Source organism: Dryobates pubescens, chromosome 9 (assembly GCF_014839835.1).
Source record: "Dryobates pubescens isolate bDryPub1 chromosome 9, bDryPub1.pri, whole genome shotgun sequence".
NCBI lineage: Eukaryota > Metazoa > Chordata > Aves > Piciformes > Picidae > Dryobates > Dryobates pubescens.
The window spans coordinates 31,911,719-31,937,771 of record NC_071620.1 but is presented as its reverse complement, the minus strand read 5'-3'; the positions used below and the strand labels follow the sequence as shown (position 1 = coordinate 31,937,771).

General features: G+C 40.6%; 1 protein-coding gene across 1 annotated transcript in view; it reads left to right on the top strand.

Annotated features, from left to right (window-relative positions):
* CDKAL1 (CDK5 regulatory subunit associated protein 1 like 1) overlaps positions 1 to 26,053 on the top strand; it is a 439,319-nt gene that overhangs the window by 143,537 nt on the left and 269,729 nt on the right. The window contains exon 7 of the mRNA XM_054164266.1: positions 14,537 to 14,657. Within this exon, the coding sequence (XP_054020241.1) occupies positions 14,537 to 14,657 (121 nt within the window). The remainder of the gene's footprint in view (positions 1 to 14,536; positions 14,658 to 26,053) is intronic.

Sequence of the window (26,053 nt, the reverse complement as noted above, 5' to 3'; positions counted from 1 at the left end):
GGCAATAAGATGATAATCTGGGTCAGCCTGCCCTCCTTTTATAAAAATGGGCTTTGTAATATTTATGCTGACTCTAGACATTACTGCCTTTTTGATATCTCAGGTTATTGTGACTGAACATTACATGACTAGAGAGAAGACAGTTTAGTAGCAGTTGTTAAAATTGTGCTTTCCATTGAGCTGGTTTTATGATTGCATTATACATACTGATATAATTTGGGAAAATAATATCCACACACATAGGCATCTAAACTTTAAAAAGGCTGACTTCTGGGAAAGATTTTGGTTTCTTTCTAGCTTAGTAGAAGTGATTTGAATCAAAAGGAGTAAGTGTGCTGCTGAATCCCCTACCTACATGGTGGCAGGCTTGCTCAAGAGCTAATGAAACACAGGATCTCAGGATTTTTATTGGGAAAAAATAAACAAAAATGGTTCCCTAATGCAAGAGACACATGGACATACTGGGGAAAGCCCTATGAAGTGAGAGAGAAACTGAGACTGGAGCATCTCTCCTTATAGGAGAGCCTGAAAGAGCTGGGAGTGTTAGGAATGGTGAAGAAAAGGCTTAAGGGGCAGTCTCATCAACATATGTAAATACTTGATAGGAGGGTGCAAAGAGTGCACTCTCTTTTTCAGTGGTGCATGGTGACAGGACCAGAGGCAGCGGGCACAAACTGAAACACGGGAGATTCTCTCTGAACATCAGGAAATGCTTTTTGACTGTGAAAAGTGACTGAGTGCTGGCACAGATTGACCAGACATGGTGAAGTCTTCATCTTTGGATGTATTCAAAAGTTGAACATGGTTCTGGGCAACTGGCTCTAGGTGGCTCTGGTTAAGCAGAGGTGTTGGACCAAATGACCTTCAGAGGTCCCTTCCAACTGTATGCCTTCTGTGAAAATAGAATTTCAATTGGTAAGAGAACTGATAGCTTGACCGGGGTCATTGCATATGGTCAGGGCTTGCTTTTGCAAAAGCAAACTATAACACCAGGAAGTTATATTTCTAATTATATTACTTTCATTTGAATTTGTTGAAAGATAATGCATTAATTTATGTTTTTGAGAATCATCTTCTAATGGAGAAGAATATGAAGCTCTTCTTCACTATAGTTTAAGAAAGAGACTAACCATGAGCTTTGTTATCCAGGTGTACTAGAATAGTAAGAGGACTGTTGGTTAAGAATATGTTATACTATAAAATACTTACATGGTAGAAAGTTAAATTCATGTGTGTAAACCCAAAGGAAAGGTAGGCCTCTGTCTTTATAAATCTGCATCACTAGTAACAATTTCTGAAGCCACAAATGGCTTCATGAGACAGAGATGGTGTGGGACAGGGGATTAAATACAAATCTGAACTCAGAGCCAGCCTGTTAGTAAGTCTGAAGTTGGATATCTGTCAGTTCTATGAAACAATTTTCTTCACTTGTTTTTAATGGAAAATGAAAAGGTTGTGTGGGTGGTAAACTCCTGTAGTGTGGATAACTATATATAGAAAGTCTAAAAAATTAGATCTCTTTAAATCTAAAAAGATATTTTGATGAATGTATGAATTGGTAAATTTAAATGTGTGCCATCACTCTGTAGGACAGCTGTCTCTGTAATTGGTTGGCATTATCAAGATGTGTGGATTTTCTTTCTGGATTCCAAGGTGGTTATCATAGCAGGCTAGTTTAAGTCTAAAAATGTATTTTTCCTTGGATTCCCCTTCTTAAGGGGTACATGCAATTTTTAATATTTTTTTAGTGCTTTAATTTTGTAGTGCAGAGATTTGAAAAAGAGGAAACTTTGTAAGAAGAATTTGCCTCCTCCCATTTTTTTTCCCCCAATGGTCACCTTTCTGGTTTTCCAAGAAATTGGTGTTCATGTTGTATTTGATTGAAACCTTAATGTACTCTCAAAGAAAATTGCTTCCTTGGAATTATTAGGAACCCTTGTATGAAATGTGAAGGGGTTTCTTCTATCTTTATTTCTCAGTCTTAAGGGGATTCTCAGGACACGAGGATGATCAGAGGGCTGGAGCACCTTTCCTGTGAGGACAGACTGAAGGAGTTGGGCCTGTTCATTCTGGAAAAGAGAAGGCTCCAAGGTGACCTAATTGTGGCCTTCCAGTATCTGAAGGGAGCCTACAAGAAGGCTGGGGAGGGACTTCTCGGGATATCAGGTAGTGATAGGACTAGGGGGAATGGAATGAAGCTGGAGGTGGGGAGAGTCAGGCTGGAGGTGAGGAGGAAGTTCTTCACCATGAGAGTGGTGAAGCCCTGGAATGGGATGTCCAGGGAGGTGGTTGAGGCCCCATCCCTGGACGTGTTTAAGACCAGGCTGGATGAGGCTCTGGCCAGCCTGATGTAGTGTGGGGTGTCCCTGCCCATGGCAGGGGGGTTGGAACTAGATGATCTTTGTGGTCCCTTCCAACCCTGCCTGATACTATGATACTACTATGATACTATGACACTACTGTGATACTATGACACCCTCTTCAGAAGAGTTGTTCTGCTGGTTCAAGAGATGACTTCAAGAAATAGATCTTTATGGTGATTTTCACCTCATCTCTCTGAAAACAGTGTGATACCCAGCTCCCAACTCTTCACGGGGTTCATTCTCAGAAGCATTTTTTATGTGACTATCTTTTTATCCTTCTTCATCAGAAAGTGGCAAAGAAGGATGTTCTTCTTCATTGTTGCTCTAACAGCCAAAAAGAGAGACAGAATTTTTAAGACACCCTCTGGTATTTCATTTTTATACTACACTGACTTTTAGCACAAAAGTTTGTTACAAAACATTGAAACTTCCTAATTATCAGGTAAATTGTCGTTTCCAGAAGTGATGTTTAACAGCTGTGCAGTATTTGTACATAGGTCATGTCTGATAAATATTTATACTGTATCTAAAATGTATTTTAATTAGAGGCATCTTCAGATACTCTTAGTATGATATTGTGACTTATAATCTGAAAGCTATGTGCTATCTGCTAGGAGCTAGGCAAATTAATTTGATCTCAGTCTCACAATTAGGTTTCTCAACATGAAAGCCACAATCTCACAGGCAGTCTTCAGTCTTCCTGATACACAGAAGAGTTTCATTCAAGGTTCTGATTTAACAGTTGGGTAAACCTTGCTTTATCTGCACATTACCCAAATTATAAGACTAGATTACAACAATTTTTACATCATTTGGGCACCCATTTCCATACATGGACTTAGTAGCATTTCCCAATAAGGCCAAGATTTATCTTTGTGAGCCACAGAATGTCTTTATGGTGGCTGCTGAAGTCAGCATTTATGAACCTCGTTAAAAAAACCCAACAACATACAATGTGTGTATCCAGGCTTGGATATAAACAGTTTACAGTAGGCAAGATAATGTGCTTATTCTGTAATTTAAAGGAGAGACTTTAACTGCTTAATGTAGAAATTCTTCTTTTCATGGTTTTGAATTTAAGTCTTCAGAGATTTGGGTCTTTCTTCCCCTTTCTAGACATGCTAACTCTCAAATCCCATGTTAGTAAAGCTTTCTGAGGGTGGGAGACATTGGAACAGGAGTATTTGTGTACAGTCTGCTTTTAGCTTAGGCCTTAGGGAGATGACAGGCTCAGGTTGAATTGAGTTTAGGCCATATTGCATCTGTCTAATGGTTTCACAAAACATAGTTTTACAATGGGTCATTAGACTTGATGGTAAAAAACAACCAAAGGAAATTACTTCAGGGTTGAGCCTTTTATACTTCACATAACCTTTCTTGATTTCAGTCACGTTGACCTGTCTGGTGAAGTTGCCCATCCATTCCCCATTTAAACATTAACCCATATTTACTAAACTGTTAAATTGTCCTCATGTGGTTACTAATTATGGATTGCTGATAGTTGCAGTGTGAGCCTGTATGAAAATGAGCAGATAAATATATAGAGGCTAAAATGTAGAATTTATATTGGATTGGCTAGTTAAGAGTGAGTGTGTGTATGTGTATGGATATGAATGTCAGCATATTAAATACTCTTTGTATGTGTTGTTTGATGTCACTATAATCTGCTGATAACAGTAGGTAAAATAAAGTAGCCTGTACTTAAGAAGCAGATGACAGGCCAAATCGAGAATAAAAATTGGAGGAGTTGGGAGTTCTTTTTATGAGGAAAAGTATCATTTGGCTTCCAGTCAGGAAACTGACTGTTTGTGCTGAAGTGCAGCTTGAGGAGGGTCAGAGGGAGGGTAGTGGCCTCACTGAGTCCCTGTTTCTCCTTCTGTGCCCTTTGAAAGGACATAGAAAAGCTTTGGATGAGTTGTTTTATTTATTTCACTGTGTGGTGGGTTGACCTTGGCTGGCTGCCAGACCCCCACCCAGCCACTCTCCTCCTTCCCCTCCTCAAGACAAGGGGGAAAATAAGATGGAATAGCTCATGGGTCATGATAAGGACAGGGAGATCACTTACCAGTTACTGTCATGGGCAAACCAGACTTGACTTGGGGGAAATGAATTTAATTTATTGCCAATTAAAAGTAGAGTAGGATAGTGAGAAACAAGGAGAAAACTAAAACTACCTCCCTCCTGCCCTTCTGCTTCTCAGTCAGCTTTACTCTTTCATCCCAGACTGCTCTAGCTCCTCCCCAAGAACGGTGCAGGAGAATGGGAAATAGGGCTTACAGTCAGCCCATAATGGCTCTTTTCTGCTGCTTCTGCCTCCTGAAAGCATCTGAGGTCAGATTGGACTGGGCTGTGGGCAACCTGATCTAGTTAAAGATGTCTCTGCTCACTGCAGTAGGGTTGGACTGGGTGACCTTTAAAAGTTCTCCATGGGGCATCTCTCACCTTGGTGCAGCAAAACCAGATTTTAATTGCATTTGTAAACCATCAGTAATGGTTTCTGTTCTTACACCAAAGTATTTTTTGCTGTGGCTGTTCAAATGCATTTGGGTATGCAGTGGCTATTAGCTGTGTTAGATAATCTGGGATGTTAGGTGGCTTTTGTGATTATTTTATCAATGTGTTTCATTGGTTTGGTTTAGAAAATGTAGTACTGACTGTCCCTGTTATGACTGTCCTTAAGTAGTTCACAGAAACTGAATGGGAGACTAGTAGGGCTGCACAAGAAGAAAACAAGCAATGGGAGAGAAACAGACTGGAAATCTTAGTGAGCAAAATTGTGTTTTCTCATTGTTAAATAAGCCTCTGATGTGCAGGGAAAAGTTGTGCTTTCGTCCAGACCACACCTTCAATAAATGACTGTCTTAGAGCATCCCTGTTTAAGTGTCCCATTCACATCTGGTTTTAGCTCTGCTAGAGAATCCTTGTGGCTGGTAAATGCAAAGAGTACTTTGTTCAAACCAGAGCAATTTAGTTATCCATAGGAGGGGTAGAAATAGATGTTAAAGGAGTAGAGATCAAAGTAAAAGCTTCCTTTGACATAGTGATAGGTTCAGCTCAGCATTTCATTCTGAGGTTAAATCTGTTCTGTTCAATCTCCACACCCCAAAACCTTAGGCAAGTTACTTGTACTGCTGTACCTGGCTCTGACAGTCCACCGTTCAGCATTTTCCTTCATCAGAACACAGCCTGTTTGATCTGACTCAGAATTTATTTTCCTTGAAGGTTACGGTCCAAAATCTCCTGAGGTTTTCAGCAGCATCCTTGATCCTAATCAAATGCGTTTCTTCACAGAGAAGTGAGAACAGAGGGTCAGGGAAACTCTTCCTGTAGTCAACTCTTAATGCTGGCCTTATGAGCTGTGGAATTGTAGCCAACATTTTGAGTTCAGAGCAGATTTAATGTTCAGTCAATTTTTTTCAAAGACAATAACATCACATGATCTCAGAAAGGAGTAGGGTGAAGCTGTTGAGTCCTAAAAAAAGAACTCCACAGTACCTTAATATGGCATTTGAAATGCTTTTGTTGTCAGAGAGGAAAGTACTGTGGTTATATCTAAAATGTTGAATGCTTACATTCTTAACTCTGTGAAATTCTTGCATTAACAGTAATCCTTTGGTAACACTTCTTTTCTGTTTTACTTGTGGCACTCTGCTGTTTTAGTGCTTACAGATACTGTTGTGTTTGAATGAAGCGTTTGAGAAGTACCAAGAATAGAGACACTGCAAGTTTAGTGGAGAGAAAGTGGTGTATGAATTTCAGCAATCTGGGCCACCTCCAGAGCTTTTTTAATGAAGTTTATGAACTGCTTCACTGTATTTAATATCTTGGGTTTGAAATGACATAAAATTAATTTTCAAAAGCTCCTGTCTTCACCTACGTGACACTTGTATTTTGGAGACTTCCAAAACAGAATTGTTGTTGGATGCAATTCCAAGCATAAATTGTAACATGCATGCTGTATGCTTAGTTATTCCTTCATGTTCCCCCGAAGCTTTTTTGAGTTGGTGTAGGTGGAAGGCAATCTTTCCATGAAAGAGTTCTGAATTGCAGAGACCAGATCAAACATACCACCTGCTATCAGTAGCTTGATGGGGCTGCTTGCCTGGCATGGGGCATGCATTTTCCTGTGGTGATGTAATTGACAGTACTAGTCTGAATTATTCCCTGTTTTGCAATGGACTCAGTTCCTGCCTACAGGGGTTGAAGAAGGAGTTTCAGTGTTACGCAGCATCCCTACCTTCACTGATCTAGAGGAGGAATATTTTCTGTCAGTCCCTTGGCCAAGGACAGGGTATGTATCTTCTAGTCAGGTTTGCCCTTCCTTTGCTTGAGCCAGGAACTCCCACAGATGACACTCAAAGATTCCTTCACTACGTAGCTAATGTGCTGCTGGCCAGCTCAGGTTGTTTTGGGTTGGACATTTACACAGCAAAGGCCTAAGCCAATTAGTGTCCTTGTTGTTTCTGCACTCATGTGTGTCTGGCAGCATGTGATTGCTCTGGGGAGCCTGGGGATTCCTTTACAATCAGTCATGTCTGTTGTGGGACAGCTTGTTTGTGCTGCCGGGCAGGCAGAAAAGATGAGAAGAGGAACTCAGGGTCTGCCCTTCCTACATGTGGGTTGCTTCCATCAGAGGTACACCAGGCCTCAGGCTCTAAGCCTGCTTGTCTGCTATGGGCTCACCACATCTGTATTTGAAGTACCTCCAAATTGAAGTGGTTTGGGCTCAAGTATGAGTAAGAGTTCAGCTTACCTGTAGAGTGTTGTGCAATTTGTGTGGCATCCTTACATTTCAGATGTGTTGTGTTTTGTTTTGTTTTGTTTTGTTTTGTTTTGTTTTTCAGTCCTTCCAGAAGATACAAAATAACTTATTTAGAAGGTTGTTTTTACCCAGTATCACAGAATCACCAAGGTTGGAAGAGACCTCAAATATCATCAAGTCCAACCTGTCACCACAGACCTCATGACTAAACCATGGCACTAAGTGCCATGTCCAGTCCCCTCTTGAACACCTCCAGGGATGGTGATTCCACCACCTCCCTGGGCAGCCCATTCCAATGGCGAACAACTCTCTCGGTGAAGAACTTTCTCCTCGCCTCGAGCCTAAACTTCCCCATGCGCAGCTTGAGACTGTGTCCTCTTGTTCTGGTGCTGGTTGCCTGGGAGAAGAGACCAACCCCCTCCTGGCTACAACCACCCTTTGGGTAGTTGTAGACAGCAATAAGGTCTCCCCTGAGTGTCCTCTTCCTCAGGCTAAAGAACCCCAGCTCCCTCAACCTCTCCTTGTAGGGCTTGTGCTCGAAGCCTCTCACCAGCCTCATTGCCCTTCTCCGGACACATTCAAGTGTCTCAATGTCCTTCTTAAACTGAGGGGCCCAGAACTGGCCACAGTACTCAAGGTGTGGCCTAACCAGTGCTGAGTACAGGGGCACAATGACTTCCCTGCTCCTGCTGGCCACACTATTCTTCATGCATGCCAGAATGCCATTGGCCTTCTTGGCCACCGGGGCACACTGCTGGCTCATGTTCAGCCAGCTGTTATTGGTCTTGGTAGTAAGCTAGAAGAACATAACTCTGGAAGCAAATGTAATACTGAAGTTTTGTATTGGCACCTGATTTGCCTCTTCTACCTTTACTGATTTTTATTTTGTTTTACATTTTATCTTCTTAAGCTCTCTTTTCTCTGTGGTAGGTTATTTACTGCTTTTGCTACTTCTGTTTATTTTTTTAAAATTTCTTTTAACTGTTTTTATTTATTCCATGCTCCTTTCAGCCTTTATCACTGCTTTTGATTCTTTACACTTTTTTCCCTTTGTTTTTCATTGGAGAAGTTTACTGCTTTGTCTTCCCTTCATAGGACTTTGCCTTCCTTAGTTACACTACTCCCATGTGCCATTTTTTTCCCAGTGTTAGACTTAGGGAAAGGAAGCTCTGTGTTCAGAATAATGGTGGAAGGAAACATGTGCAAGAGTACATGAAATAGTGCTTAATCCTTTTCCCTGAAGATGCTGGAGAAGATCAGAAAGGTTGGTGAAAGACAGCTGGGAAGTATAGAACAGTGTATTGGCAGCCTTGTGAGGAAAAAAAAAATGTCTTTCAGGAAATGGTGAATAACCTCTAAGTATAATGATTTAACTGGGAAAGGGGAAGAATGGGTGACAGAACAAGCTGAAAACAATACAAATTGTTGCTGCCAAGGCTGGGTTTTCCTGCATCTTTGAGGATTTTCTTTCAACTCATGTTTTTGAGCTGCCTGAGATACCTGCACTGAGCTTTGAAAGTAGCAGCTAGGAAGTGGCGCTTGGTGTCTGTATGTTTTGAAACACAGTAGGCCTAATAATATCTGATATTTGCAACTCCGATAGGTTGTTGGTAAAGCTAACTAAAGGTGACTAAGCCAGGTCACTTCCCCTTCTCTTATCCTTTTATCAAACTAGCAAAATACCACTCCAGTTTGGATCTGTTTGCTCTGATATTGTGAACATGCTTCTGTGGGTTTAGGTCACAGGGGTCTGACAGTAGCCTGAGGTTCACAGCACATTTAATGTTGTTAAAAACTGACAGTAAAAAAATTCCTTTATCTGTTGCTTTTGTATATTTGTATTTCAAGATTAGGCTTTCTCTATCACAGTCCTAAAGCACATACACCTATGATTAAAGATAGATGTACATGCCATTAATATTATTTTACTTTTATGTGTCCTTTTGAACAAGTGCCAATAAATACCTTGAAGATATTTTCATTCTGCACAGTGGTTTATCAAACTGACACATTTAAAAGACCCTTTTTAGCCTAATAGTAGCATTTCATGTCCTGCTTAATTCCAGCTTCTCCCTCTCTGAACAACACTAAGCAATATCAATTGCATCTACTGACTTGTATGTGAACTTTGGTCAGTTCTTGTCCTGGTTTGAGGCCGGACAGATCCTCTCTTGCCCCTGAAAGGGGCAAAAGAATGACACTCCCACAAATGTATTACAAAAGTGATGGAAAGTTTAAATGGAAAAGCACGAAGTGTTTTACAGAGACTACAAAGCATAGTGGCAAAGATACCCCAAAGCATGCAGAGTCCCTTACAGTACACCTAAAGGCCTTCCAGCACTTCCCTTCTCCCCACCTGAGGGAATACCCAAAACCCCCAGGGCTCTTTCTTCCTCCACCCTCTTCCCCCCCGCTAGGCTAGTCTCATGCTGTAATCTGCAGTAATTATCCATTAATTAGAGAAAAACTGCTCTGAAGCATGACCTAAATGCTAACCTTTTCATTTTTAATATGAAATTTCGTCTACTGATCGGCTATATGGATGTAGAAAAGTTACCTGTATGTCAGAAGAGGTGTAAAGGACTAGAGTGTTAGGCTTTCAAATATAACCCTTCTAGATCTGTTTGTCATCAGGTTGTTTCAAAGCTTGTGTCTTCCAGTCAGCCATCAAAAATAGCATGATTTTTTTTTGCTGTCTCTGTGGCTCAAGTGTGATTAACTCTGTCTTCACAAGTGTGTACTGAACTTAAAAATAATAATTGAAAAATAAATAAAAAAGAAACAAAGCAACTAAAAAAAACTTTAGGATGCCTGTTTCACTTAATTGTTGTTCAACCTGTAAAGTCAGAGAGATGGCAACAATCAAATAAACTGCTTTAGAAGTAAAAGTGGATGGCAGTGTTTTTCCCCATCCTAAGCTTTGAAAGAAGGCCATAAATTAGTTTCAAAGTTACTGTATTATCTGTTATAGAATATACATAGAATACATAGAATAAACCAGGTTGGAAGAGACCTTCAAGATCATCGTGTCCAACCCATCAACCAATCCAACACCACCCAAACATCTAACCCATGGCACCAAGCACCCCATCAAGTCTTCTCCTGAAAACCTCCAACGATGGTGACTCCACCACCTCCCCAGGCAATAGAATAGAATAGAATAGAATAGAATAGAATAGAATAGAATAGAATAGAATTAACCAGGTTGGAAGAGACCTTCGAGATCATTGAGTCCAACCTATCATCCAACTCTATCTACTCAACTAAACCATGGCACCAAGCACCCCATCCAGTCTCTTCCTAAACACCCCCAGGGATGGTGACTCCACCATCTCCCTGGGCAGCCCGTTCCAATGGCCAATCACTCTTTGTGTGAAGAACTTCTTCCTAACGTTCAGCCTAGCTTGATGTCAGAAGATGTTGGTGGGGGCTTCATCATGCTGATTCAAAAAAAAAGAGGATACTGAGCCATTTCCTTAGGATAAATTATTTGGTTTTAAGTTGTCTTTAAGTGTGGGGAAACAAAAAAGAGTCTACAACATGTGAAAAAGTATGATTCAGTGTTTATTGAGTTATGTTTTATTATTAGCAACAATGCTGTAAACAGATGCTTTAGTGATTACTTCAAATGAAACAAAATAGTCCTTGTATGGAGTAGGGGAAAAAGGATTTAAGGTCACGAATACTGCAACTGAGAGGTGGTTTTCATTTTATTTTTTCTGTCTGTGTTGTTGTTTTGGGGTTTTTTTTTGCTTGGTGTGTTTATGTAGTCATTTTGTTTTAGTGGTAGATTGTTTGGTTTTGGGTTGTTTTTTGGTTTTTATTTCTGGTGAGGTTTTTTGGTTTTTATTTGCGGTGAGGTTGGTTTTTGGGTTTTATTTTGGGTGAGGTTGTTTTTGTACTTTTGGTTTTGGTTTTGCATTACATTATTAAGTGTGCCTACAGCACAAGTCACTGTAGTTTGGGGATGGATATGCAGCTTGCTTTTCAGAACCATTAAACTCTGCTAAAGCTCATCTCCCAGTACTGCTACTTTTTTTGTCCACTGTTGTCTGGAGTGAAAAGTACTGGGATATTACCATACTCAAGTACCACATAGGTTTTTCAAGCCTCATATTAACTTAAAGTTTAGTGTCATTCAGCAGGGATATGGGAAAAACTGTGGCCATATTTCATGTGAAAATAAGCTGTTGTATTTGATGGCCAGGCCGTAGATTTCCTGAACTTGAGTGTGGGGTTGGGTGGGTGCTGGAGCTCAGTGGATCATGTGGGAGGTGGTCACTGAGCTGGGGTTTCTATCTTGCATTAAGATGCAGGTAAGTGAGGCTAGGTATCACCTTTGTTATAGGAGTAAATAATGGTGCCATTCCTTTGACTCCTTAACGAAGCATTAGGTTGGAAAATAACTGATTGTACTGGGAGACAAAGATATTGCTGTTATTGTCAGGAGTGGAGTGGAATGGAATGGAGTGGAGTGGAATGGAGTGGAATGGAATGGAATAGAATAGAATAGAATGGATAGAATAACCAGGTTGGAAGAGACCTTCAAGATCACCGTGTCCAACCCATCATCCAACACCATCTAATAATTAAACCAAGCACCCTATCAAGTCTCCTCAGTAGAGTGAATGATTAAGCAAATGTTGATAACACAAGTACCATAGTACTGAATTCACAGCATGGTATAATGAATTTTTTTGTCAAATGCAACTGCAAAAATAATGCCTTTTAATTTCAGTTGATGTTATTATGTCTCCTTGTAGTGTTAGCCTTTATAATACCAGACAAGTCCTGCTCACTTCTTCCTTAGATCACATTTTTGAGATTTTTATGTGTCTTAAAAAACAAACAAACAACTGAGAAAGGTGGTGTGCCAGGAGTAGTTGTTTATTTCCAGGCTGTTTTTTTGCCATGTCACAGAAATAAATTCAGAGTACGAATGCCACTGTCCCAGATTAATAACAGCTTATTCCCACAAGCAAGCCCTGCCTTGCCTTACATACAGACAGGTAGGAAAGTAACACAAAAACCCCCAACCCTCTGGGTTGAGCTAAGGAGTTTACTGAGATCATAGCTATGCACAGCAAAAGCAGCAGCAGAAGCCAGCAATAAAATAGTTCCCCCCACCCAAGCCTGCAGCAGCCAGCCCAGTGGAAAAGAACAACACCCCAAACCCCAGGAACTGGATGCAGCAACTGGAACAGGAAGCCTCTTCTGTTGCAGTCTGAACTTTAAGGCTTGTGGTAGTTTGCTTCAGCCAGTGCTTTAATTTTGAAGCTCCATGGTGGCAGCCTGGTATTGAATACACATCAGCAGATTCAATTCAGCCCACGACAACTACTCAAAATTTCATTTAATGATTCAAAATAATTTAATGTAATTCAATTATTCAAGATTCCATTTCATTCAAAATTCAATTATTCAAAAACTAATTGAATGACACCTCAAAACAGGTAGTGGAAAAATATGTTACCTAATAGATGAGCTAGTTTTATAAATAGCTGTTCATAGTATCATAGTATCAGTCAGGGTTGGAAGGGACCACAAGGAGCATCTAGTTCCAACCCCCCTGCCATGGGCAGGGACACCCCACACTAGATCAGGCTGGCCAGAGCCTCATCCAGCCTGGTCTCAAACACCTCCAGGGACAGGGACTCAACCACCTCCCTGGACAGCCCATTCCAGGGCTTCACCACTCTCATGGTGAAGAACTTCCTCCTCACGTCCAGCCTGAATCTCCCCACCTGCCCACCTCTTAGTAGAATAAGTTAGGAGATTTGGTTGACCATGATTGTTAGTCAATCTGAAATAGTTTTCTGCTTTGCTGTGCTGGATGTGGCTTGTCTAGTATTTCATAGCTTCATGCTTTTCTTTTGCCCCCTCTCTCTTTTTAGGGTAAACTCTTTTCTGAAATGACAGATTGTAGCTATGGTTTCTTGTACTATCAAAGCGTTTTCCAGCTTCATCAAATCCAAGCATTCTCTCTTTCCTCCACTCTTAAGTGGTGGTTACTTTCCACCTATTTTCAACTATCTAGTGGTAGCTTTCCCTTGCTGTCTCTTATCTTTCCATTCCAGGCTTTTTGGAACAAGTCTTACGTTTATAACTTGGGCACATTCTACACTACTTGTTGCAGCAATGCACACAATTGGTTTTATTCATTGCTATTAGATGCTGCTTCTTGTCATTTGTGGTCTTTAAGTGTAGAGCTTGATGTATGTAGCAGTTTGGGCTGGGTGCCCCCCTGCTGCAGCCACATAAGACACACCCCTGGTGTCCTGAGGGTGCAGTCCAGTGGGTGGACACAGTAAGAGGCGTGTTTCATCCCATAATGTCTTTCTTCCTATAAAACCACCAGCAAGGTCTTACACTTTCTCTTTCTTTCCTTCCTGCCCTCTTGGGAGATGCTCCCTGTCTGGTAATGGAGGGGGAGTTATCTCAAGGCGTTTTTAGGCCTGGCTAGGCTTAATGCCAAGAGGAAAAGGGGGAAGGGCAGTCTCAGATCTGGCCAGCTGAGATTGGCCTAACAGTGGAGGTGGGGGAAGAAAGAGCCCTGGGGGTTTTGGGTGTACTCTCAGGTGGGAAAAAGGGAATACTGGGGGGCTTCTGGGTATGCTTTGGGATCTTTTTTGCCACTGTGCTTGTGGTTCTCTGTAAAATATTCACTGCTTTTCTGTTTAAACTTTCCATCACTTCTGCAATCTGTTTGTCTGAGTCTCACTTTTCAATGCCCTGGTGGGAGGCAAGGAAGGATCAGCCTTTCAACCCACCACAATGTAGTATGACTGATGCACTGTTGTAGGAAGTTAGTTGGTGATTATATTTGTCTGTGAATAAAGAAGAGGGGTTTTGAGGAAGTTTTCTGACCTGTAGTCTCCTTGGTGTGGGAGGAATAGATGTAAATCTTGCTATCTTAACCATGAAGATGCTATCGGGTATGCTTCACAACATTTTCCCTTAGATTTACAGCCAGATATCTTTGACTGAAATATGCTGGTTCTCTACATAATAATCTAAAAAAATATCCAGTTGTTTATTACCTACTAATTTAGATTTGATTGAAATTTGGGGGGAAAATATTTTAGTCCTGCCATATAACGTATTTAGATATTGCAGTGTTTATGTTTGGTTTAGAATCTGCAAATGGAACTGCCTAGGTCATTTGAACTGAATAAACCCCAAAATGAAAGCATGAATGATAATTGAATTCAAGAATTTGTTAATTTTAAGATTATTTTACTTGTCAGTGTTTGTTTTCAAATGCTCCAGCTCATGCAAAATGCGTTATTAGATCTCATTCTAATTTTCAGTGTTTGATGTATAAACACTACTGAAGGAGAGAAGCAAATCAAAACAAGTTATGATGGGATTTGTGCTTTGTATTGACTGCATTTTTGTGCTTCATTTGAAGGTCATTCTGTGAGGCTGCTGGGTCAGAAAAAGGATAATGGAAAACGTTTGGGCGGAGCACGCCTGGATTTGCCAAAGATTAGGAAGAATCCACTGATAGAAATTATTTCCATCAATACAGGGTAAGGTTCTTGCAAACGTATAAAACATTCAGTGCTGCCAAGGAATTCAAATCTCTTTCTACAGGCCTGGTCTATTACTCCTAAGATACACAGAAGGAGGCAGGATGAAATAGTGAAAGATGCAGGACAAAATAGTGAAAGATTTTAGATGGCATTCCTTCTGGAAAATAAATTCTTACTGATTTCGGTACAGGACTTTTGCTGCTCCAGTGCTCCATACAATCATACAGTCCTCTATGTTGCTGTTCATGTAACTCTTTCTTAAAAGAAAAAAAACCCTAAGAAAATGGGAGAAGAAAAAAGCATTTAGGGGTAGGGTTTTTCCCCTGTACTCTTGATTTCTAACAAGGCAGCTCTGGAGTTAGTAAGATCTGTAAACACCTAATAGTGAGGTCAGATGTATGAATGGCTGAATTAGATGTAGTTGCTTTTTGTCCCTCTAACAGGCTTGTAAAGGGTTATCATACTTACATTTCAGCCTTTTTTTACCTTGAATAAGCTACCCTCTGCCTGTTAAGCAGTACTGGATCTGGAAGACTGCAAGCATTTTTTTGCTCTGTATTTCTGCTTTAGGGAATTCTATTTTCATCCATCTTCCCTTGATAATTTTCTTAACTCCACTTGATCATTGCTGCTTTGGTCAGGCAACCTGAAAAACCCAAACCAAAATACCAAAACACAAAACGAAACTGCACCAAAACAAAACAAACACACCCCACTACAAGTCCTCTTCTGATTTTTTTCCCATCTTCTCCAGCTCATGGTAATTTCCCAGGTGGTAAAATACAAAGTGCATTGCTCAAGGCATCTCATGTAGGTGTGAAATTACTGCCTAGAGGGAAGGAAGTAGTAGATCTTAGCTCTTTTTGTTTTGAGTTCAGTCTGGCATTTTCATTTCATTTCATTGAAGAGTCTTGATGCTGTCCTCTTTCTCTCTTCCTTGTCTTTAAGTAAAACCTAATGTGCTGTAAGGTCAGAATTCCAGTTCAAGGGTTAGTATGGTTACTTTTTCTTCCTTTGAGGGATGGTAAACATATGGGTGACATTTCACTGAATGATATCATATTACTGAATTATAACACCTTTTAAAACTGCTATTTCATGCACTGATTATTGTAGAAGTCTGGATATGAGATCTTTAGGTGCAGTAAATGTATTTAATTATTTCCCTTACTGTCTTTCCTGTCAGCATCTTGTTTGTGCCCATGTGATCAAAATCCTTTTAATGGTTAAAAATAAGCAAAACATTCCATTACATTTGATTATTTGAGTTTCAGACGGTGTAAATTCTTTTCCATTTATATTTATCACAATCAAATACAGTATTTTTCTAGCTGTAAATGTTGTCAGGGATGAAAACTAATTCAGCCATGGTCTTGTCTATGTGTTGTTTGATTTATAGTAGTGAAAGATGGAAAATGTATTGCAGTTTCTGACAGCAGGTTATTGCTGGCATAATTTTGCAGGTTAATACAAGCAGGATACTGTAGGGTAATAGACACTTGGCACTAGGTGGCTGATGAGAGTAACAGATCTTTGTAAAAAAAGCTGTAATTTATTTTGAGCACATAGATTTTTGCACTGGGTTTTTGAAAGATTATTTCCCAAGTCTATCAAACTGCAGACAATTGACATCTTCCTAAGTTGTTATCTTTGGAAAACCTTTCCTAGAATTGTAGAATGCTAGAGCTTGGAAGAGAGCTCCAGGGATCATTGAGTCCAACCCCCCTGCAAAGCAAGACCACTTGTGGAGGAACATATCATGGAGGACCATGGAGGTCATGGAGGGACATATCCAGGTGGATTTTGAAGATCCTTGGAGAAGGAGACTCCACAACCTCTCTGGGCCCATTTAGGTCCTGATGTTTCAGACACCGATTACTTTGCTTAGTAGTTATTGCTGTTCCTCAGGTCAATAGAACAGAAATAGGGTAACCTGAAAAACACTAGAAACCACAAAGATAAATTTATTTCATGATGAATGAAGTTGAATATGATTTGACAAGACTATCCTGAAAACTTCAAACAAATCATTTGTGTAAGACACCTAAATTAACCAGTGCCTTATTCTGTGTTATATTGCCTGCTCAAGGAATCCTGAATCTCTCCTGAAATGCAGATTATTGTGTCTTCCAGTCCTTCTTTTCCCCTTGTTTTCCCTTCCCAACCTCTCCACCTGTCTATTGCAGGTGGCTTTTTTGGATTCTATCCTGGAATTGAAAGTTAAAGTGTAGCTTTAGAAAGGTAGCAGTGCTCAGTGGCTTCTGAAAATATCAAAATGTAGTTGATGAAGAGCAAGCCACAGTACTCACTACTCACCGTGACTTTACTCTGCTCCTGTTCTCAGCTTTGCCACGGTCTGGCCATGGCAATGTTTATTACCAGCACTACATTTCATCTGAGCTCTTTTCTCTGTATAAGGACTGGAGAAAACTTTGAAGATTAGTTTTGGTTCTTCATTGACAGCTGAATTTAATCAGTCTAGAAAGTCTTACAATAGTAAGAAACACTTTGTTTAAAAAAGTGCCATAGGGCTCGAGGACTGCAGGCAAATGTGAGGCTGGTAGCAGGGCCCAAAAGCAGTCCTAGGCATGGCAGATAATTAACTAGGACCTAGGACAATCCAGGAGCTCCAGTCAGGACCAAAGGGAGCTGGAGAGAGTTTTGTTCCCTAATCTCCTGCTGTGATTATTTCATCTGTTATTTTTGAAGTAAGAGAGGTGTTCTTAAAGTCCATTTTGCATTACAGCTTCATTTTGGTCTAAGCAATAAACTCTTCTCCTTGTGATCTAATTTTCATTAGTGCCTGTTTCATAACCTATGTAGCCACTTAGCTCTTTTCAATGGGATCAAGGCTTGCACTTGCACCTTTTTACTTAAATAATTCTCTATCCTGAGCTCTCTGTTTTGTAGCCTGAATGTTATTTACTGATGTGACTCTGTTGTTGGCATGGCCTGAGCTCCCCTGTATCCAAGTTGCTACCACTTAACATCCATTTCAAATACATATTTATTTGTGCTTTGCCTTCATACCTTGGGATGTGTGAGGGAAATGTAGTATGAGCTGAATATGAGCCCACACTAGAACTTGCTGTTTGCTCGGTTTGCACGTAGGTGGAGTTGCTCTTACTGAATTTTCTGCCTCTTTCTTGCATTTTTGGAGCAGGGAAGTTGTGCTGCTGATGTGGCTGGGTAGAGAAGAATATATGCTCATTATACAGAGGATTCAAAACCCAAAGAAACACAGCAGTATGCACGCATGCATTAGATAATCTTGAGAGTTGAGACCTTATGCAACTCATACTACATTTGCAGTATGAGTATCCCCAAAGGGCCAAGTCTCTTTCCAAGTTTTACTTTTGTTCTCTCTCACCTGAAGACACATGAATCCAATATAGTCTCATTATCTTGTTACTTTTGTAGGTTTCCTTATTAACTAAACCATGGCACCAAGCACCCCATCAAGTCTCCTCCTAAACACCTCCAGTGATGGTGACTTCACCACCTCCCCAGGCAGCACATTCCAATGGGCAATCACTCTCCCTGTGTAGAATTTCTTCCTAACATCCAGTCTGAACCTCCCCTGGCACAACTTGAGACTGTGTCCTCTTGTTCTGGTGCTGGTTGCCTGAGAGAAGAGACCAGCCCCCACCTGGCTGCAACCTCCCTTCAGGTAGTTGTAGAGAGCAATAAGGTCTCCCCTGAGCCTCCTCTTCTCCAGGCTAATCAACCCCAGCTCCCTCATTGTCTCCTCATAGGGCTTGTGCTCCAAACCCCTCACCAACTTTGTTGCACTTCTCTGGACATGTTCCAGCAAGTCAACATCTTTCCTAAACTGAGGGGCCCAGAACTGGACACAGGACTGAAGGTGTGGCCTAGCCAGTGCAGCATACAGGGGCTTTCTCAGCATTAGAATCCTCACAACTTGAACTCCCTTCTTTGAACTTCAGTTCTACCCACGGAATTTTAAGTATAGAACTTGTGAAACGCTTTAGCTACAATGGCTGACTTTCTCTGATCTCATGCTGTCTTAATTCAGTGACAAAGTAATCCTGAACTGTGCTTCTTTACTTTCCCTAAAGGGATTAGAGCACGATCTCCTGCCAAGAGAAATGTTGAGAGAAAAAAAAATGATTTAAAAGTTCAAAGGGCTTTAAATGACTTTTTCACCAGTACGTCAATACCTGCAGTTGTGACACCATTTGTGGTGTGACTCAAAGGCTACTATTAATTTGTCAGATTGTTTTTTTCATTGCTTTTGTTCAGTGCTGCTTGAATGGATCCTAGGACAAGCATGTTTTTGAAGAGCAGCATATGTTGTCTTCTATTCCAAGAAACGTTCAGCTGGTCCTTCATTGAGTTTACTAACATACGACACTTAAGGACTACTCCAGCAAATCGTTGCTGCTTTGCCATTATTCTGCTACTCAAAATGATATCCCAACAGCAATTCCATACTATCTGCTACTACTGCCAAGACATTTTTCATTCCTCTGTTCTTACAATGATGGATTTTGCCCCTCTTTCTTCAATGGTGCAGGTTGACGATGTGTCAAAGTAGATTGTTGTCTAATCTGCATCATTTGCTTGGCTCTATTGGAGCAGGGAAGTTGGCTCTATTTGCTTGGTTCAGTCACATGCTGTTCACATGCAGGGAGGTTTTTCTATGGTGTCAGAGGGTACATGTTGGTAAAGTTCTTTCCCATAGGCAAAACTCACTATGAGGCATTGTTTGTACACACCAAGCATTAGTGGCCTTGAATTCTTGCTGTGCAGTGTTTTTGTGCTATTTCTTGAGCTCTCAGTTTCTGAGAAATAATGAGTACTATTTAAGTGTGCACAAATTCCACAGCTATTCTTTTTCTAGGTTGTGAAAACTTCCTCTCTTGAGTCTGCTGAATGACTTCTGCTCTGAGTTAAAAGAAAATAGTTTTTGATTGTTTCCATTTATTCTTCCCAGCCCCGCAAATTTTAACCTGTTTTTTTCTGCATATGAGTTTACAATTTGCATCAAACCTCCTCCTTATATCTTTTGGTACAGTTCCTTTTGCTCTTGTGTGTCTCATCTTCAGAAAGCTAGCTATTTCACAGTTCACTTAGAGGATTCAAGAGGCTGCCAGCAATTACTGTGCAATTCTCTAAACTCCAGTACACCACACAACTTGCAAGTTGGTGAGAAAAACAGCGGTGTTCACATGCTCCAACTGCGTCATCTTGTTAAAACTTTGGGCAGCACCAGGCATATTTGTGCTCCTTCGTCACTAGGTGGCTGCCCACACTGCGCAGTTGTGTTCCTCTGCTCACCCAACAGGAAGATCACCACAATTCACTCAATCCCAAATGTTCAAGTTAAACGACTTTGGGAAGAGGTTGTTGGAGGGAAATGAGCTTGATTTTGTTTCGTGTAGCTATGGTATATAGTTTTCCTGTGGCTCCAGAGGATGCCTTTGAGTGCTGTTTCACTGGTTATTTTGAAGACTGATTCAGAAGCTGAGAGAGCTTTAACATACAGGAGGTAGATTACAGGCTAGCATACTGTATTGTAAAGTGGGTTCCTGTCTGCCTTTTTGATAGATGCTTACATACAGAATTGACCTTGGCTCACACTACAAGCTACATCTTCTAGTCTGGGTGAATGAGAAGAGATCATTTTGAAACTGTTTGCAGTTTCATCTATCTGTACTTCTGACATCAATATGCTTTCTGAGGTTGGAGATAAATTCCACCTTGTTGAGAAGAACATTTGTTTGCTTCTCTTCTCTTAATGCCCACATACAGATTGCCTTAGGGAGAGCTGGTCAGAATCCTGGGAAACATTTTATTCATTTCTCAGATTACCATAAATACTGAGAAATAACCTCACATGTTGTACTAACAATTGATACTGTGTTGCCTTCAGTACCAGCTTTTTACATACCCTTCCTCCCCCAGCTGGAAAAGCAAGACAAACACTGAAGAAGCCATTGTTTGGAAAAAACCACTCTTCACTGGCCCAAGAAGATCCCACATATTTTCTCTTTCTTCACAGAGCTCATGCAGTAGTTACCATCCTTTTAATTTATTTTCTTCCCCTTAAGTCCAGGAAGAAGAAAAGAATCATAGAATAATAGAATCAATAAGGCCGGAAAAGACCTGAAGGATCGTCAAGTCCAACCTGTCACCCAAGACCTCATGACTACTAAACCATGGCACCAAGTGCCACATCCAATCCCCTCTTGAACACCTCCAGAGATGGTGACTCCACCACCTCCCTGGGCAGCCCATTCCAATGGCTAACAACTCTTTCTGTGAAGAACTTTCTCCTCACCTTGAGCCTAAACTTCCCTTGGTGCAGCTTGAGACTGTGTCCTCTTGTTCTGGTGCTGGTTGCCTGGGAGAAGAGACCACCCCCCTCCTGGCTACAACCACCCTTCAGGTAGTTGTAGAGAGCAAGAAGGTCTCCCCTGAGCCTCCTCTTCTCCAGGCTAAACAATCCCGCCTCTCACCAGCCTTGTTGCCCTTCTCTGGACATGCTCAAGTGTCTCAATGTCCATATGTAGACTATTAAAAAAACTGTTGTGTATTTTTTTTCCAGCATGCTAGTATCTGTGGTGTTGTGCTGTGAAGTGAGACTTCTACAAGTGTTCTGTAATCCCTTCTGCTCTGATGCGTACTAATAGTGTAACATGTACAGAAGGCTTCAGTCAAATGGGCACTGAGTGCTCTGTCTAGAAAATTAAGATCAAGTATTTCTTTGTATTCTCTATGGAGCATCTTGATAATTTATAAAACTTCTGAAAGCAGAAGCTGCCATCGCTCTCTCAAGTACTGTCCCTGAAGTGTTTGTAAGTCTGATGGAGCTCCTGACTCATCCTTACATAACAAACATGAACGGTGTATATGAATTGAACCTAAATATGAGTTATAGTATGCAGGGTAGTATTAACTCTTGTATGTCATCATGTCAAGGCAGGTCTTTAGACCTCAGTTTCAGGGACTCAGCTTGTCTTGTATAGCAAAAGTATCAATCCAGATTAAATACCCCTGGCAGCTATGATGAAAAGTGGAACTGTGTGTGATCCTCTTCATTTCCTTTCTTGCAGACACAACTGCAAGTCTGAAAGCTGGTGCTTTCCTGTTTGTGTGTCATTGCTAAGGAGTCAAGAAACCAGGCTGACCTGTTGGTTGTGTCAGCCTTATAGCAGGATCTATCCTTACATGTAGTTTTCTTACTGTTTTGAAGTGGAGAGAGATATTTTTCTCTGCCATTGCTGTTTTTGGGGTTGATTTCAGGACAAAAAATGTTTGCTCTTGGAGGGAGTGTGGTGCTAAGAAGTGAAAATTCAATTTTTTTTTTTTTCTTTTTTAACCTCTTTTGGTCATGGTCAATTAGGACAATTGATTACTCTCTTCAGAACTACTGTTGATTGCCTCTTTTTGTTGAATCCATACATCAGTAACAGCTGGAGTGGCTTTGTGCCACTAGGAATGTGGTACAGCTTGGCTTCTAAAACCTAGTATCAACCACTGACATTATTATATGTATTTAGGTAAAGCACAAAACTCACTGTGAGATTATCTTTAGGATATGAAAGACTGTTGCACACATCTCATTGCCTTCTATTTAAAATGTGCAAAACACATTTTTAAGGCTTGTGCCAGAAAAGTTCCCTTGTGGCAAAGGCAGCCGACAGACTCCTGGGCTGCACTCAGCAGTGTCTCCAGCAGATGGAGGGAGGTGATCCATCCTATCTGCTCAGCAATGTGAAACACACCTGGTCTGGTACTAGGTCTAGTGTTGGGCTCTGAAGTACAAGAGAGGCATAGAGACACTGAACCAGGCCCAGTGAGGGGTCTGACATTTGAGGACAGCCTAGGGAAGAAGGGGGTAAGTGTGATCTTCTCTATGTGTATACATACCTCGTGTATGGGGGGAGTAAAGAGGACAGATCTGGGCTTTCCTCTGTGGTGCCCAGGGACAGGACAAGAGGTAACCAGCACGAACTGAAATACAAGAGGTTGTATTTAAGTGTAAGGGAAAACTTTTTTCTGATAGAGGTGGCTAAACACTGGCAAAGTTCCCCAAAGATCACGTGGAATCTCTGTGCTTGATGAATCTCAAAAGCTGCCTGGACACGGTACTCAGCAACCTGCTCTAGTTGTCCAAGCAGCAAGGGCTTAGACTAGATGACTCCTAGAGGAGCCTTCCCACCTTAGCTGCTCTGGTTCTGAGATATTTAAATAAATATGAGCAACAGCAGAAAATCTGACAATGATTTAGATATAAACACTATGAATGTTAGTGTCGTCAGTCCTGGTGGAGACCTTCACTCCAGAGGTAATGGTTGTGGTCTGACATTTTAAAAGGCAGTACCCAAAATGAAGGGTTCCCCATCCCATGCAGAGTGCATCCCCATTTCCTGACTTAAAAGTATTTCCTGTGCAATCCTGTAGGCCTATTCAGCCTCAGGAAGGAGGAGCTTTTGTTTCTAAATTCCTTGCCTACTAGGCAGAGTGGATTACTCCCACTGGAAATATACACCCCAAGCTTCTCTCCCTGTAACTTAGCACGTTGAGTTTCATCAGTTTGATTTGCAAGACTTCAGTGCTTTTTTTATTTCTTTTTCTTCTTTCAATTACTTTTCTGACTTCCTCCTGCAAAACATAAGCTTTTTATTTTTCCTAAAGTAACCTGCAGAGTTTAGTTTTAAGAATTTGTCTTCCAAACATTGGATGAGAAGTAGTGAGAAGTAGATTTTTAGTTGTTTTTTTTTTTCCCCTTTTTTTAGGCATTTTGTTGATGTGTGTGTAAACTTTGTGAAAAGGAGCTATTTAAGCAAAGGTCAAGTACAAAATTGTCACTCATCACATGCTTATCTATCTTATTTTTAAACTAATACACAAGTGTCTAAGTATCACATGGCTTTTCTTGCACTGCCGACTGGTGCCAGACTTGATGTCTTTTCTGTTTTTAAGAGATAAATGTCTGGTGGTTTTTGCATTCAGTGAGTATGTTTGTGAGTCATATATACTGTATAAGGCTGCTTTGCTTCTGAAGGTTTGCAGAAGGTAGATGGAGTCTCCACATTTCAACTTGGTATTAGGCTGGAAACTGCAGTTAGGGAATGTTGACTGAAGGGTTTGTTTAGTCATTCACATTCCTGTGTTCCAGCAGTTTGTTTTAGATGGTTTGTTAAAGAGCTTACAGAGGAGCTCCCATTACTATTGCTGCAGAGACTTTTTTTCTGTGAGTTAGGATTTACTTATTTATGTTTATTTTCCCTTTCCATAACTGTACATCAGCTACTTCTTTAAATAGCAGGTATTGATAAAATAGTATGCTGAGTTAATCCAACTACTCAAGTACATGTTACAATGTTTGTGTCTTAGGAATAATTCTTTGGCAAAGCAAAATGCTTTACTAGATGATTTTCTTTTTACTTTTCCATTTCAATAATGAATTATCTAAATGAAAATTTTAAGTAATTGAGGGGCCAGTATTACAGGATAAGCTATTTGTGGGAGTACCAATATCTCTAGGAAAGTTCAGCTGTATAATTCATCCCTGCTTAATGAATTAATTTACAGTTCTGTAATTCACAACAGTCTAGTGGCATCTGCTCACCAAGCACACTATAAACATTTAAAGAAACTTTGAATTCCAGCTAATGTTTTGGTAGCAATGTCTCCACTAAGCTTGTTGAGCTTATTGTCTTACAGCTGCAGTTTGCAGGGATATAGTGTTTGTCGGGGAGTCCTGCTCTGTTTGCAGCTAGTCTTGGAAGCGTTTCTTGGATGTACTCAAATCCTAATCTAGCAATGTTTTGTGGAAACAGGCTGTGTACTCCAAGTTTAGAAATATGTGTATGTGAAAGTGCCAAAGTAATATAGAATTTAGATTAAATGCTGTTTAGTTCCCGTCCTTGTTTGTATAGCTTCCCTTCTGGTATAAATGTTCCACTCGTGCACTGGTTTTACATCCCTTGCATCTGTACTGAAAGCTGAGCTAGTGCAAGCACTTTATTACCAGCTAATACCTAACATACACATTCTTTGTGATTCAGACAGCTGCTGAAGTTATTGCAGAGCCTACTATAATGGGAACTTTAATCATTAAACTTAAACTAGGCCCTATTCTTGTATTACCAGTTCATTCTGACAACTTACGTACTTTCCAAGTGCTGCTTCTTGGAGTGGAAGTGCAGTGAGGAGGCATAGCTTGTAGAGTTAGTCAAATATGGGAGTGAAAAAACCAAAGTTGATCAGCTAAAACACAAAGTTTGTGAGATGTTACAAAAATATTTTGAAAAATCAAAGCAGATGTGAAGTCATGGTACTTGCTGTGAGGTATTTTTTAAGATACTTTGTTTCTGTGGTGGCAAAAGGGACAATCTTTTACTGTAGTTATCTTTAGTCTTGCCTCACAGTATCTGCTTTTCTGAATGTCATAGCTGTGGAGGAAGAATTCATCCACATAATGAGATTGGAGACCTAACTTGCACATGACTGATTATCTCTGCTGTTATCTCTTATATCAGAGTGTTGGGGGCGCTATTTTGGTAGTTTGGGTTTTTTGGTTGTTTTTGGTTGTATTTTTTTTGGTATTTTTATACTGTGAACACTTGGCTGGTTGGAGCTTCAGTGGCCTGCTTGGGAATGTATTGTTCATGGCTGGCTGCTGCATATATGTGCCAAAAAATCTGTCATACTTCTTTCTAGCCTTCAAAGGGCTGTGGTGTAGTTATGGACAGCATGTGTGTTACACTCTGAATGTACCTCATAACAAATAGAACAACAATTATTCAGTGATATCTTTTATTTAATGTACATTTTTGTTCTCAGGCCAGACTGTGTGCTCCTCTGCATTGATTTTTTCATCCTGTAGCTTTTCTTACCCCTGTACTTGAATCTAAGAGTCCTGTGGAGTTGGAGGCATGCTGTGTTCCTTGTGTGTGTCTCTTACACGAGTGCACACTCATCCATGCAGACCCACGTAATTCTGGAGCAGAGCAAGTCTCTTGAAAGGAATAATGTTCTTGTTGGATTCCACAAAGAGATGTGATCAGCTGTGATCCAGCCTGTGCCAGTACTTGACCACTGTCATGGTAGAATACTTTCTTCAATCTAATCACAGTTTTCTGTACTACAGCTTGTGTCCATTGCTTCTAATTGTATGACCTGGAACCTCCAACAGCAGCCCGAATGTGCATTTGCTCTGTGCTCGCATTGGCTGTTTGTAAACAGCTGTAAGATCTCCTCAGCCAAGCAATGAAGAAGCCAGTTCTCTCAGCCTATCTTTGTGTGCCCTGTGTCTGAGCCCTCTAATTATCTTGGAGTCCTTTCTGTCTACTTGTTTACTACTTTCTGTCAACATCTGCCTTGTTCCAGTGGGCTCAGAACAGCGCTAGTGATGCAGT